The following is a 16,316-nucleotide window of genomic DNA, read 5'->3' as shown; positions in this document are numbered from 1 at the left end:
ATTTTTATTTGATATAGGTGTTCTTTGAGCCTTGGGATGTGCATTAGTTCTGGATATTTAACTCACCTGAATATTTTATCTGTTCAAAAAAAATTGAAAATTTAAGGCAGGATTATGGTAATTGATGAAGGTGAGGGAATACTTCTTTTTTTTTTGGTTTGAACTTAAAATTCTAATCTACCTGATATATGAAAATTTTTTAATGATGCAGTCATAAACATTGTAATTAACTTTAGTGACGTTGGCCAAAAAAAATAACTTTATTGACTAAAGTTTGATAACAATTTTTTAAAGATTATTATTATTTAATTAATTGCAACTACTATAGTTTAAAATTTCACAATTTTACTCATAAGTCGTACTCTTATTTAGAAAATTTATAGAGATTAATTTTTTTTCTCAACAAAACTATGAAATTTTAGGAAACGAAAATTGGGACAATTTAATTTATTCGTAGAATTTGTTTTTTTTGGGGGGGGTGTGGGGAGAACTTTTGAATAGAGAATCTTTCATCATTGGAATTGTTTTCCAGTAGATTTAAACCACCTAGATTAGATTTGAAATTTTTTTATTATCGATTAAAATTTATTGCCATCCTATATTTTTCTTTATTGAAAATAAAAGCATAAATTCTTCATTATTTAAATCAAGTTTATTTAAAACAAAAGCACAATAGAAAATAGTTGAGGTCAAAAAAACTTTAAAAGGTAAAAAAAAGACAAAAGCAGTTCGATTTTGATATTGGGTCGACAAATTGGGCTTTGCTTCCTCCTCTCATTTCTTTACTTTTTTTAAAAAAATAAATTTACAGAACAACTGACGAATTCATTTCGTGTGCTCTTACGATCGCCACATAAATGTGCGTAGCTATGTCAGCTTTTACCAAATGATGACTTCATTACGTGGGCGAGTTCGTATTTTAAAAAAAATACAGAGGAATGAAAAAATAGTTATCAATATTTTTCCTTTTCTTTTTTAAATATAAGCATTGGCATTGCACAATCCTGTTTAAGACAATGTGAGGCACTAAATACAGAAACCTCTTCCAACAAAATTTCAAACCTTGGTCAATTCTTGATGAGTACTGGATAATTTTAGAAGGGATATAATTATATAAACAAAAAAATTAAATAGTTGAAATTTAAAGAATTGAGTTGAGAAATTGTAAATAAGTTAAAATAATAATGACTAAATGGTTAAATTTTTCTTATTTAGTATTAGTATCAAATTAGTATAAAATGCAGTATTAATATACAAATTTGTTTAGGAAGTTTTCAATTTTTTAGGCACCCGAAAATTTTCTTGAGTGTAAATTTGTTATAAAATTTTAAAATCATAATAATATGATCTTTTATTATTAAAAATATTAATGATTAATATTAATATTTCAATAGTCAGTATTAATTTTTTAATAATAGGATAACATTACTATAATTTATTTGGTTAGGTTTGTAACATGTCAAGTCTATTAAGAGACCCATTGAAATATACAAACATGTAATGAATGGCCCAAAGATTAATGGACCAAAAGGTTTGAAAAGTGGGCTCGCGTTGGCACTTACTAGGAACAATGGATTAGGGTGTAGTACTTATTTTGTGGAATCGTCTTGTCCTCTTGGCTTTTCTTGAAGGATTATGTTCTAATCCTACTTCTCATTCTTCACTTTCTTTAGTTATTGTTTGTCCTTTCTTTTTGAGTTGTTATACTCTTTAATTGATATGTCAAAGTAATATACTCATTCAATCCTAAATATAAGACCAATTTAGTACTATTTTTTCGTACTTTCTTCTTTTTACCACTCGATAGGTCAACAAAGCATGAGCAGACTACAATACAAAATGGGTTTTATATATAGCATCGGAGTAGTATTAACTTGTGTTCATCATAAGATTTATGACTCCATGCAATGGAATTTTATTCCCTTGTGCCTGCATTTGCAAATGTTAGTGGCTATGACATCAAAACATATCGATAGCTATATATATATATATATATATATATATATATAACACTTAATGGTAATGAATTTATTGATTCACACTATTAACAATTTTGTAAATGAAAGTGGTTGTGATATAGAGGGTAGAAGATTATGTTACTAGTATAGCAGAGGAACTAAGAGAGAAAATGTTGAATTTTGTATTTGTGCAATTGTTGAAACTGATGAAAATTTTGTGGGAGCTCTTAGGTATTTTAAAATGTAATAAATAAGACTGATTTGGAATTTTAAAATTTAAAGATATTTTTTTGGGATTCTTCCTAAATAAAGCTGACTAATATACTCATATTAAAAGACCTGAATCATCTATTCCTGATTGAGCAGTTAAATGGAAAAGGAAAATTTGAAAAAAAAAATCCTCCATTAAAAATTTTATTAAGAGAAAAATTTAGTCGTGTTTTGTATATACAAAAGTTTCAGAGCAACATCAAATTTCTTATATCCATTGTGTTAAATTTTCTAATCGACCATTTGTTCTATTTTTAAAATATCAACATTTAATGACATTAAATTATAAATTCATAAGGAAAAAAAAAAAAGGCACATGGCTATGTATGATTGGAGAACTTGAAATAATGGATATAAGAAACTTTTTTTTGGTCAAAAGACATAAGAAACTTGACCTAAATTTTTTCTAAATTTATTATTTGTAACAAATTTTTGCAATTATAAAGTGCTTTCCAAGCCAAATTCTTATTGAGTCAAAACTAGTAAGATTATCTAAATCAATTAAATAACTTTTTATAAAATGGTTTAATGTGTTTTGCTCGTTATTAATGATTACTCAATGATCAAACCAAGCCTGAGCTAATCTATGTTTACTCTACAAGGAAAGATTACAAAGTCAAAAGTTGACAAATTTCTTATCCTTTAAGCTTTCAACAGTCTCCATGAGGCTCACTTCCAATGGAATAAAATCAATTCCCAAAGTTTTTGCTTTTTCCTTAGAAACCTGATATTTAGGCTCCAATGGCCTCTGGTCTGCACACCTATTAAATATAAATAAATGCATCTTAAGAGTGAGAACAAGTGACTTGGTTTATCAAATGATTTTTGAAGATTATGATCATAATCTGTTATCATTAAGCCACAGGAATATAGGAAATTTAAACAACTCTTCTATAGAACATGTGTTTCATTAACTCTTCTATAGTTTCAATTTCTTTTTTCTTTTGAAAAATATGGATTGATTGATACAAAATCCATCACTAGGGTAATCACCCATACATCCTATCTTCTTCCAAGCTCCAACATTTACAGTTCAACATGATAATATATTGCAAGAGAGAACAGACAACTATTAAAGTAGAAAAATGATCAATAATTTTATTTTTAGTATGTTAAAAAAATTTCAATAATGTTGCAATAAGGTTAGAGAGGAATATATAATGAGGTAAGCATTTTCAAACTTATAGATATAATCAAGGGAAAATCCCAAAAAAGTGATAGTTGAATTTTAAAATGCCAAATCAGTATTCGTTACTACACTCGTAAAGAAAATGACTATATTTAAAGAGCAAATGACAACACATTTTTGTAGTAATTCCTGATTTGGAATTTTGAAATTCAGTAGTCACTTTTTTGAGATTTTCCTTATAATCAAACTTACTTTTCAGGAAGTTCCAACAAGGGGTATAGTTCACTCAATATCTTTACAATATCATAGAAGTGTGCTACCCTTTCAACCAAAACATATCTTCCATTAGCTGAACAAGTTTCAAATGCTTGAATATGGGCATTTGCAACATCTTTCACGTTGACCCATCCAAAACTATTATATGAAAATGTTTGTGCACCTGCATTAAACAAGGATAAAACTACTTTCTCTGGTCCCTTTCATAAGAGACGAATAATTAATTCTCAAGAATCAAAAAATGCAGTTAAAGTAGGTTGAATTAGTAAATATGTTACAAACTCAAGTAACTTGTGTAGTTTTGTCATATTTTTCTTTGAATAACTCTGTTTTATTGGATCATAGGTAGTTTTATACATAAATGTTTTATTTTCTCATGAATTAATGTATTTTTATTTACATATTGTACGATTTTCAGGGTTATTTATGAATACTTTTATATATGTTTTGATTAAATTATATTATTTCGATCATGACTACTTTGAATCTCATCTGAACTACGAACTCTTGGACCACCGTTTCAACCGGTTAAATAACTAGTTATCAAATTTCCACTAGCCACAGTTATGAAAATATTTTTGCTGAAGATGATCAATTAACTCAAACGATCTTTGAATACTAAAAAAAAAAAAAAGGTTATTGTTTATTACCATTTATCAGATTTAAAATTACAGCAGCACTAGCGTTAAGCGTTGGTTGCAAGAGTGGTCCAATTGTTGTAGCTGGATTGATCGTAACCATGTCAATTTTGTTCTCCCTCACAAATTTCCAGGCAGCATCTTCAGCCAAAATCTTGGAAACTCTGTACCAAAGCTGAAAGCACCAAATTCGAAACAACATAGGAAACCTGGAAATTCATGTTTGGAATCACACTAGCAGAAGCCAAAAACATGGTTTTGACATCACCGCCCAAACATGATGATTCCAAACACGCTTGAAGATGCTGTAAATTACTATGCATCACAAATAATCGCATTTGCATATATCCATTGGAACAATTATGGGATTTCAAAATCAAAACAAACTCACTCTTAATCAAAACATAGGACATGACAGCAGGCAAAATACACAAGGGTCTGACTGAGAATTTTGGCAAGGTCTGAGATTGTTTCAGGAGGAAGGAGCCGCTTATGGATTTACCAGCAGTGATAGCCAAGTTGCAATATTGTCGAGCGAGTGTCATGTAATGTTTTTCTTTTGCATTATAAGACAGGCAGTGAAGTCCTAAGGTTATAAACAGGATTGAATCCGAGACCTCCTACTGCGACTAGACTAGGCTATGTACAAAACCATTGGCATTGTCATGCAGTATTGATGGAGGCCATAACTGCCATTTTGTTGCAGAAATGAGGGAGGGGGGGAGAGAGAGAGACAATTCTCATTAACAGCATCATCTGACTTTGGCAGTCTCGAAGTTCTAGGCTATTGACTAATCTGATGTCTATATCATATCTTCATTAACACCATGATGTCGCCTGAGCAAGGCCCTCATACCTTAATGTTGGATGACCTCTGGGCAAATCAAACATTACTCATTTCTGCATTAGTAATCTAAGCACAATAAAATAAAGAGCATACCTTAGATTCCCTACTTAAATCAAGATCGCGTTCGCATTCTGTGCTCAGCACTCAAAACGCACAGCGTTTTGAGTGCTGAGAATTTTTATTTTTTTTTACTTTATTTTTTTGTTACAAAAAAATTTATACCATCTCAAATTATTAATATAAAAATTATCTTGATATTTAATTTAGTCTTAAATATAATATTCTAATCTACTTTATCTCTTATATATATTTATTTTTTTCAATATAATCCTTATAATAATTGTACGTGTTAAAGATTTAATCAATTGTTGATTTTAGTTAATACACATAATTAGTGAGAGGCATTTTAGAGAAAACAACACTTATTTATTACAACTGACTAATTTAGCTAATTTTTGTAGTACACTTGAATTAGTTAAACTAACTCTTATATTAAAAATCAGAAGAAGTATGTATTAAAATTATTTTTGGTTAACATTTATCTAGTACTCAAAAAAAAATTTTTTAGATGTTTTCAATATCTTAAAGTATTTTATCATTTATTTAGTACCTTAAAATATTTTTTCACGTGCATTTAATGTTTTAAAAAAATTTCTATTTCTTGATATTGTATCATAAAATATTTTAGAATACTAAAAAATATTTCAGGATACTAGATAAATCATAAAAGACTTTAAAATACTAGATCCTAAAATATGTTTTTAGGTAAGCCCAGTCACAAAGTATTTTAAAATAATGAACATATATGGAAAAATATTTTAGGTACCAAATAGATCACAAAATACTTTAAAATACTAGATTCTTAAATATTTTTTCAAATGCATTGTCAGAAAATATTTTAGAGCACTAAATATATATAAGATAATATTTCAGGATATGATAAAATATTTTAAAATATTGAATGTGTAAAAAAATATTTAGGAGTATTAGATAAACTTTAACTAAAAATAATTCTAATACATATATTTTTTTGTAATAATAAAAAAAAAGGTCCTCATGCTCAGCACTCAAAACATCCACGTTTTGAGTGCTGAGCACTCCGTGGTCATCAAGATGATGAGCACGGAATGCGGATCCAATCAAGATCTGATAACCATGTTGATAAATCCCCATTTTAATATATTATTTAATGTCTTTTTGGGGATATTTATTAATTAAAGTGGAATAATTTACATTGGTTGTAGATATTTTGAATTAAATACTGGTGGTACAAAATTAGAAATTTAAAAGAAAATCTTATCATATTTTATCTCTTTTTAAATAATTAATTTTGGGCTTTATAATAGTATCTCAATTTATCTCTTGCAGGTCTCAGAAAAGGAAATAAACATAGAAGGAAAGTTGAAACAAAAGGAAAAGAATTAAAAAAAAGAGAAAAGGAAAAAAAAATCAAGTGATGGAAGCCACGAATTTGCATTAGGTTATTATATTAACCTAATCATCAATTGCCATAGGAGGAGGCTATATATACAATAACGCCGCACGCTTACCATCGATCATACCCTTCCCTTCACGCATACACCACTGTGGCAACACTTCAATTTCAATCTTCCAAATTCATCTTTCTTCTCCTCCATCTATCCTCCATGGCTACTGAATCTTTGGAATGAGTTGTAGCTTGGTTCAAGACTATGAGAGGCTGAGTTCGCTGTGCTCTTTGGGATCGAATTCAATGACTTGAGTTTGGGAGCTATAAAGGGGAGTTTAATTTTAGTTCTTAGTTTAGACTATTTTGTTGATGATTTCTGGTTTGAAGTTTGTTATATTTGGTTTAAAGCTAAGAATTGCTAGTTGTAATTCTTGGTTTGGATTGGAATTGCTGAGATTTGGATTGGTATTTATAAGTTTGAGTACTTGGTTTATACATATATTTATGTTTATGCCTTTGTTAATTCATTGTTAGTGTGATTTTTATGCGAGTTGTATAGAAATTATGCTTGAAGTGAATTTAACAAATAATTAATGTTCTAGTTGAGTATTAATTTAAAAGGAATAACTTATATAAACTAGTCTTAACCACTTAAGTTGCTCCCATATCATTAAACAAGCCAGGATAGTCATTGATTCATTCCTTAAGAACATTCTCGTTATTAATTTCTTACAATTCAAATTTGCATTTTTCATTCTTTCTTAAAAATACCAAAAAAAAGTAGTTTAGCTTTATTTCTTACTTTCTTAATTAGTTTTATTAATTGAAAAATCCTTTTTCAACCCCTCCTTTCAATTCTTTGTCACTTAGTTAACTAAGGAATTAATAAAAAGCTCCTCAAGAAACTCGACCCGAGTTGTGCTTTACTGCATAATTTGGTTTTATTTTTGATTTAACCCAAGGCGATTAAAAAGGTTCAAATCAAGTGGCGCCGTTGCCGGGGAGCCAAGTAATTGGTTCCTTAGCTCTTTCTATTTTCTTTAAATTTATTTTTTTCCTTAGTTTAGGTTGCATTTGCATATCATTAATTTTTTTAAATAAAAATTTCAAAAAAAATCCTGATTTTATTTTAATTCTTTTTATTTATTTATTTATTTTGGCATACCTTGCTTGCATTTTGCATCCCTCCATTTATACTTGAATCTTTATTTGTTTTTGCATTTTGTTGCTCTAATTTCTCTGTTGCATGCCCAGAGATAAAGAACCCTTACCCTATGATCCTGAGCTTGAGATAACTTTGAAGCAATTAAAGAAGAAGAAGAAGAAAAAGGATCAAAACAGTACAAGTGAATTTGCCTTAGAACACCATACTCCTAGTGCACCTAACCAAAATCTAGACATGGCAGATCGTACTGGTAATGGTGATAATAATGGTGAAAATGATAGAAACAGAAATGGGGGTAATGGAGATAATAACAGTCATGGGGAAAATCATGTGCCTAGGAATAATGGTGAAGACCAGAGGAGTCTTAGAGAAATAAATAACTCTATTGTGAATTTTGATCCTCATGGTTTTTATAATTTTGCTGCTAATTTTGAAATCAAAGGTAACTTGATTAATACTTTGCTTAAATTTTTTGGTCTTTCAAGTGATGATCCCTATGGACACATTGAAACTATGATGATGGTATGCTCCACTATGAAGCCACAGGGTGCAAATGTAGAGGAACTTTTGAGAAGAACGTTTTACTTTACCATGGAAGGAAAAGCCAAGGAATGGCTAAGAACTTTGCCCCAGCACTATGCTACACTTACCTGGGAGCAACTCAAAAACGCTTTTCTTGAGAAATTCTTTCCTGCATCTCAGTCCTCCAAGCTTAAGAAAGCTATCTTCGGAGCACAACAAGATGAAGGAGAGTCATTCTATGAATATTGGACTAGGTTTTTAACCATGATGTCTCGGTGTCCAAATCATCAATTGCCTAAGTCACAATTGGTTCAGTATTTTTATGAGGGTCTCTTGCCATACTATCAGAAGACTGTTAATGCTGCTGCTAATGGTTCAATTCTTGATCTTACTCCGCAAGGTGCTTGGGACCTCTTTGAGAAGACTGTCAGGATTCACTGCAACCAAGTCAATGTTATTCTCTTCTGCAAATTTCAAGGCAGCTTCTTCAGCCAAAATCTTGAAAACTCTGCATGCATGACAAATGATCCCATTTTCACCGACTGGAACAACTTTGGGATTCAAAACTTAAACGAAAGTGACTTCAGTCCAAATAGAGGACACCAAAAACAAGCAAAATACACTCTAATGAAAAATAGAACAAATACACAGGTTTGTGGGTTGTTAAGATGAAAATAGTTGAATAAAAAGAAGACACAAGTGATCTGAGTCACCTGACGGAGGATTTGGGCAAGGGCCTAGATGGTTTCAGGGAGAAAGAGTCTTTGTGGATTTCCCAGCGCTACTGAAGTTTTCTTTGTGGATATGATTGATATGGAGTTTTCCTTCTATTGACTAATTTCACCGTATTATGGAGTGTTATGCCGTATTGAAGGAGCGACAAAGCATTGACAATATCATCTTATTCTTACCTCAGGAGTTATCCACACCACAAGAAGCTTAAAGAAGAAGCGCCATCAAAATGGACCTGAAAAAGGCCTACGATTGGACCCGATGGGACTTTCATTATCGAATGTCTAAGAGAACTGAGAATTCCTGAACATATCTCCAAAGTGATTGAACAGTGCGTTTCATACCCCACATGCAATTTCCCTACAACGGAGCAACAGGAAATGAATCTACTCCCTCCGGTGTGAGACAGGGAGACCCGCTTTCACCACATCTCTCTGTCAGATTGAGAGGCTTGGACATCTGATATAAAGTGCACATCTCGAAAATTTTATCACATGGTACATCGGTAAGGTATTCTTAGAAGGACAGCGCCTATTTAATAATATAAATAATTGACTTAATTAATTTTTTTAATCTATTTAAATTAGTTAACTAGTTCTTGTGTTAAGTACTGGAGGTAGTAGTATTTCTCAAGAAATGTGAATCACACTTGTAGTTGATTTTGGGAAATTTTTCTAATTTTCGTACCCACAATGAACCTTGGAAAATACCTCGGCATGCCAATTCTTCATGGGAAAGTATCCATGAAAACGGACCCCATGTTGCAACTCCTACAGAAGGAATTAGTTAACGTCGCTAATAATATAGATGTCAGTAGTTAGTCCTTGTTGATGCCGGTGCTAATTTAAAAAAAAAAACAAAGAAAGAAAGAAAGAAAGAAAAGAAGACGCTACTTGAAGAAGTATTTTCCGCCTCAATTTGCTCATGCTGGTATTAAAAGAAAGGTGGATATGAATCTCCAAATCTCTTTGATTATTTTTCTTTTTATCAAATCCTTATAATTTCACATAACTGTAAACAGGTCCTTATATTTCCTTCTTTTATTAATGTTTTTATAATTTCATCTGATTTTTAATCAAATCCTTTTAGGTTTAGTTGGTAGATAAAAAAGAAAAAAAAAAGAAAAAAAAAGCATAGGAACTTGGTTTAAAATCATGTAAAGCTAAAAACCTGATAAAAAGAACAAAAAAAGAATATAGGAAACTGATTAAAAATTAAATGAAATTAGAAGGACCTAATTAAAAAAATACAAGGACATGATTAAAAATCAAGTAAAACTGTAAAAACATGTAGATTAATTTTACCTAAAAATGCCAACATTCAAAATATTAATTTATAAACAGCATGCAGACAAGCCAAAGGTCTTTCAAAATAGCTCCTACCTAACACAAGCATTGTACCCCTCTCAGTGTCCTATAAAGCACCGTTTATTGTATTACAAAAGATCAGAGTTTTCAAATCCACAGATACAACTCAAGGCACGCTTGAGCTAACCAACCAACATTTACTCTTAAAATAGGGATTACAAAATTAAAAGTTGACAAATTTCTTCTCCTTCAAGCTTTCCACAGTCTCCTTGAGACTCACCTCCAACGGAACAAATTCAATTCCCAGTGTTTTAGCCTTTTCTTTAGAAACCTGGTATGTCGGCATGAACGGCTTATCATCCGCACACCTATCAAGTACAATGAGAAAGCAAGCAATGAGATTAGCAAAAATCAGAATGAACGTGTATGAAGTGAGAATACGGGCCATTTGGTTTATAGAATAGAATATGGTTTTGAAGGAATATGATCAAACTCTTGCGATCAAATGAGAGGAACACAATATTAGGAAATTTAAAGAATTCTCCTATTGCTCTAAGTTAGATGTGTTTGGGAATCATACATTTCCTTTTAGATTTCTTTCAATTGAAAGTATGGATTCATGAAAAATACATCACAAATGTTGGAAGATGCAAAGATCCAAAAGTAGCCTATGAGAACTCCTTGCTATAGGATTTGATTGACAGTCACGGTCGAGTCTTTAATTTATTTTTAAATTGAAGCTTGCCATCCCTTTTCCTCCCCTGGATCCAAACATATTCATTCATTTCAAGTTGTAAATACCCATCATTTCAGGTCTTTAATTACCACCAATTCAAACACACCATTCGCTTCAAGACCCAAAAATACACAATGATCAAAATACTGGAAACACAGAAAAATTTACATCAAGCTCTAAGACGACATAGATATTCCACAGCAGTTAATTGCTGATTTTTCAGTCATGATAGATTCTAGATTTCTGGTATTAAATTTAACATTAGGCATTTATGAAAATCTGAAAAATGAAGGGACAAAAAACTTCGTTTGTCGGTCATGTTGTACCATAAAAACCTTCAGTACCAAACAAAGTAGAAAGCATTGCTTTCCTTCATTATTTTTTTCTTTAAAATAGAAAGTCAAAACATGTTACTTACTGGAATGTGTCTTATGTTTCACGCATTAAAGAAATTTCCACATAAAAAGGTTACATAACGTCCAGAATTCAAGTACTTCTCATATCTTCTAACCAATTTTATCACAATTGATAACCTATACGTTGTATAACACTCCAAACCACATTAATCATTAATCAGTATTAACCTGGGACAGATAAAGATAAACGGTAGGTAGATGGTGGTAACTCATGCAAGGATTTACACAAGTAAATTTAGGGACAGTTTGTTTAAAATTAAAGAGGGTAGTTAAGTTTGACACTTGAGTTGTTGGGAGAAGTTAAGCTAATCATGAAGGTTTTGTTAGGGGAAAAAAATCAATTTTAGCTTTCTTTTTTACAAGCTATTCTGAATAGCTTATCAAAATATCCTATTTCCAACAGATCCCTCGTGTGTTTAGGTTAAATTCTCCTAAAAACTCCCTTATACTTCCAACAACTTTCTCATTTTTAGCCTAATTAAAATCACTTTTTTCCAATCTTAAACAAATTGGCCTTTATTTAGGTTAATATTAAAAAGTTTGATGCTTTCACTGCAAAACATGGTAGATTAGACAGCCATTGATTAACGTGATAATACGCCGCAACAAAGTAGAGACAGTCATTGAGAAAGAAAAATGAAAAAGATAATTTATGCTTCAACATTTTAGAAAAGATATAGATTCGCAAACAGATTAGAGAACGACATATAACTAAACTATACACTATATCCAGTCTTAAACTTGTAAAAATAATTGAACTTACTTTTCAGGAAGTTGCAATGTCAGGTACAGCTCACGTAAAATCTTCACAACCTCTGAATAGTGTGCCACTCTCTCAACCAAACAATATCTTCCGCTAGCAGAAGGAATTTCAAGTGCTTGAATATGGGCATTTGCAACATCTTTCACATTGATCCATCCAAAAGTCATATTTGGAAATGTCTGGGCACCTGCATAAATCAAGGATGGAAAGAGTCCCTAAAAGGTGGAATGCAAAACTCATGTCTGGGGCCAAACATAGAGTATATATAACACATAAAAGTCATCAAATATTTTTCAAAGTAACAACAAAAATTAAATCACAAACAAGTCAGACTATTGGATCCTAAATAAAGAAATTTTGAAGGAAAATAAATTTAGATTATGATTTTGTTCCTCTGAAAGATAAAACCACTGTTCTCAACCAGCAACTGAGGTCCATGTGTCTAACACGTCCTAAGTGACAAAGTCTACTTTACATTTTGTATAGAAAAGAATTATGTCACTGATTTTTGTGCCAATTCCACTCCATGGGTTCCATTTTCCTTTTAATGAGAATTTAAGTCAATGAGGATAAAGAGTATCTAACATTATAAAAGTTTAAAGCTACAAAAGGAAAAGCAAATGTTTTCATCTAGCATAATGCTAAGCATTATAATTCCAATGCACATTAAAACAAGTTTAAGCTACTGATTAAAATATTACAACTTTCACACTTCGTTCTGCACTTACTATCTTGTGACACTGATGCTAGTTCTTTTTTCATTTACTAAAGCCCTGAAAAACAATCGAGTTGGAGTAGACCATGTAACTCAGATGCTTCATGAATAGAAAAAGAAAGTACCATTTATTATATTCAAAACTGCAGCAGCACTAGTGTTAAGAGTTGGTTGCAAGAGAGGTCCTATCACCATTGCTGGATTGATGGTAACCATGTCAATGTTGTTCTCCTTTACAAATTTCCAAGCAGCATCTTCAGCCAAAGTCTTTGAAACTGTGTACCACAGCTGAAAGCACAAAATTGGAAAAAGAAAGAAACTTGAGGACATTGTAAACTAGTATGCATGACAAATAATCTGATAGGATTCCTAGTAAACCAACCATGACTTACCAAAGGCGAAATAAAAGGAATTCAGGTTTAATTTGACGCGGTCCTTCTAGCTTCATTTCAACTAATTATTTTCTTTTATTCTCTTTTTGTTTATGGAGTCAGTTAGCTAAATAATAGGATCATTAAGGTCAGTCATGATCCATTCTGTTATTCCCATTTTCATTGTAATCCCGAGAATGTAGGGATATTTCACTGTTTCATGATTATCGCAAGCATCATGTAGTTCTATAAATATGTTAGCCGCCCTGTTAGCTGACATATGAGTGAATTGCAGTTTCAGTTCAATATTCCAGAGATTCTCTTGGGCTATTTTCTCTGCTTATAGTGAGATCCTTACTGTGAGGGAGAGGGTAGAGTGTTATTCTTTCCGCCTTATCAGTTTTTCCAATCAGAGCACATACCATAATCACATTTGCAGCCACTGGATCACTGTTTGATATCAAAATCAAAACTGAGAGACTTTAGTCCAAATAGAGGACTTGAAAACAAGCAAAATACACTCTCGTTCCCTCAGAAGCTGAAAAAATTGGGGGAAACGAGGAGGGGGGGAGAGAGAGAAAAATGTCTGTGGGTAGTTGATATGAAAATAATGACAGAAAAGATGAAATTGATCTGACTGAGGATTTGGGCAAGGTCTGAGATTGTTTCACTGAGGAGGAGCCTTCATAAATTTCCCTGCATTGATAGCACATGGTACAATATTGAACGAGTGTTATGGAGATTTTTCTTTTTATTTACTAATTTCCCTGCATTGACCCCAAGATAGTGCCAGAGTAGACCCATTCCACATTAATGGCAGATAGCCTCTCCACCTTCATCCCATTCGACCATAGTGGCCACCATTGAAAATGCTAAACCATATATTACATCATGCCATTCCGATTTTCCCATTAGATAGATAATTGCTATCTCAACTCTAAACAGCATTCATTAGCAAGCATGATTATACAGATAACTTCCGCATTAGTAATTTAGCACAATGGAATATAGTGGATACCTGAGCTTCCCTACAAAAGTCTGGATCTGAAAACCATGTCTCATCAACAACAACTTCAGGAGTTCTTGGCTTTCCATTATATGCAACTGCGGCAACGGAAGAAGTTAAAACAACTCTTTTCACAGATGGAAATTTAGCACATGACTTCAGAACATTGAGAGTTCCCTTCACTGCCGGATCAAGCAGTTCAGTCTGAAATGAGAAAGATAACAGTCATGAGCTAGAAAATAAGGCCAAAAAAAACTGGTAGCTTCTGTGCTTGACTGATAAATTGTAGAAAATGTCAAACGTGTAATCATAAAATACTCAAAATAGTTTACCACTTTCCTCGGCCAAGAATCATGATTAAGAGATTCCATACAGCAATTTATTAATGAAACCAGCCACTAGTCCAAATAGAAACAAGGGCATTCAAAATGAGAGACCTACTCGTTTCTTTGATCTAAAATACATAGTTCCATTCAAAGAGGGTAAGGGCAGAAAGTGCAGTTGTGTTTCTCTTCAATTTTATGGCATTTCAACATTATAATTATACGTCATGAATAGAACTTGCCCAAGGCATGGCATTCTATTCGTTTTAATATATATTGCTTAGAGTTCCCCTTACTCAAGATTGCCTAATTTCAAGTTCAAGGTACACAATGAATTCATTTCATTTAACTATATCGACAAGATCATACTATTAGTTGCCAAGGGAAAAATTTTGGCAAATGTCAACATGACAATCTATCAGTGTTCAGAAATTAACTGCCTGATTATTGGAGGAAATGAAATACTATGCTCTGGTTCTCTTATTATAACGCCTTCAGGTTCCTAGGTAAGAATAACTTTTTGATTGCTCATTTGGAACTGCGATGAGGAAGACCTCATCTTAATGGTTCTCCCACTCCGCTCCCTCTCACCTTCCTAGATATTTAAAACCCTGTTCAAGCAGATTAAAGCAGTAAAAACAGAATGCTTTGCAATAGATAGACCGCATTCAAATATTCGTCAACAAAATGAAGGATGCGATGAACCTGTGGATCTTTGACATCATGATAAAAGGGAGACGCAGTATGAAAGACCCCCTCACACCCCTCAACAACAGGATCAAAGGAACCTTCATCCAGGAGGTTTGCTTTAACCAAGTGCAATCTCTCCTTCGCACCATCAAGTTTGACCAAGTGTTCTACCTTTTTGGGATCATCTGCAGGGAGTTACAAACCAAAATAAAATTGTCATTCAAAATCCTAATAATTAGCATTATAAGAAAGAACAAGAAAAATTGACGCAATTTAACGACACTGAAACTTGGAAAGCATAATGCAAAATGGAATCTTTGGGGAACCCATGTAAAATAAATCTTTATCCTTATGAGCATAACCTAATCCTTGCTAGCTAATTGCACACATATTCATTTTCACTATCAAAGGAATATGTTACGTGAAGATAAGGATACGGCCACAAATTTACTACAAACACTAGCAAAAGTACAAAGCAAAAGGAAAATATCAGAGCCATGAATCCCGTTTACAGGACCATGTTTATTTATTTCTGGGTAATTTAGTGATGATATGCTTGGCTGGCTGGAGACCATTTTATCTTTTATGAACCATCGCAACGCCTGAAACTAGAGTCCAACGATGGGAAGATGAGATAAGAGCTCGCAGGAACATAGCTCTCGCAGAGGTTCGTATCATAAGGATCAATCTTCAATTCCCAATTACCATATACAATCCCCCTCCCACAAAACGACAAGTAAAAGATCTGGAAACGGATATCTAAGCAATGCTAAATCCCAACCAAAAGTAGTGACAGAACACAGCAAGGAAAGTGAATTCCGGAGAATTCATAGAGATAAAAGCGACAAAATAAAAAGGGATCACTCACTAGGGTCGCGAACAGTGGCCTTGACAGTGTAACCACGATTGAGAAGGAACTTGACGAGCCATGAAGCAATATAACCAGAAGCACCAGTGACACACACGAGCTTCCCTGCGTTGTTGCTCATTTTCTGTCTTCCTCCTTGGTTGCTCTGCTGCTGC

General features: G+C 32.4%; 2 protein-coding genes across 3 annotated transcripts in view; both read right to left on the bottom strand.

The window, feature by feature from the left end:
* Positions 1-4,496, bottom strand: part of LOC114717778 (cinnamoyl-CoA reductase 1-like) — an 18,686-nt gene extending 14,190 nt beyond the window's left edge. Inside the window, exons 1-3 of the mRNA XM_028902973.1 lie at positions 4,284-4,496; positions 3,610-3,796; positions 2,817-2,989 (exon numbers count right to left, since the gene is read on the bottom strand). Coding sequence (XP_028758806.1) covers positions 2,845-2,989; positions 3,610-3,796; positions 4,284-4,473 — 522 coding nt within the window. The 5' untranslated portion in view covers positions 4,474-4,496 and the 3' untranslated portion in view covers positions 2,817-2,844. The remainder of the gene's footprint in view (positions 1-2,816; positions 2,990-3,609; positions 3,797-4,283) is intronic.
* Positions 1-16,316, bottom strand: part of LOC114717775 (cinnamoyl-CoA reductase 1-like) — a 23,023-nt gene extending 6,707 nt beyond the window's left edge. The window contains exons 1-6 of one of the 2 annotated variants that reach the window (XM_028902971.1): positions 16,162-16,316; positions 15,309-15,478; positions 14,293-14,484; positions 13,029-13,191; positions 12,189-12,375; positions 10,554-10,641 (exon numbers count right to left, since the gene is read on the bottom strand). In XM_028902971.1, coding sequence (XP_028758804.1) covers positions 10,554-10,641; positions 12,189-12,375; positions 13,029-13,191; positions 14,293-14,484; positions 15,309-15,478; positions 16,162-16,282 — 921 coding nt within the window. In that variant the 5' untranslated portion in view covers positions 16,283-16,316. The remainder of the gene's footprint in view (positions 1-10,553; positions 10,642-12,188; positions 12,376-13,028; positions 13,192-14,292; positions 14,485-15,308; positions 15,479-16,161) is intronic. The other variant, XM_028902970.1, reaches the window with a different exon arrangement.

Source organism: Neltuma alba, unplaced genomic scaffold (genome assembly GCF_004799145.2).
Source record: "Neltuma alba isolate B1F8T4 unplaced genomic scaffold, ASM479914v2 tig00011775_pilon, whole genome shotgun sequence".
Lineage (NCBI taxonomy): Eukaryota > Viridiplantae > Streptophyta > Magnoliopsida > Fabales > Fabaceae > Neltuma > Neltuma alba.
The sequence above is the reverse complement of the archived record's forward strand: the minus strand, read 5'-3'. Positions and strand labels throughout refer to the sequence as shown.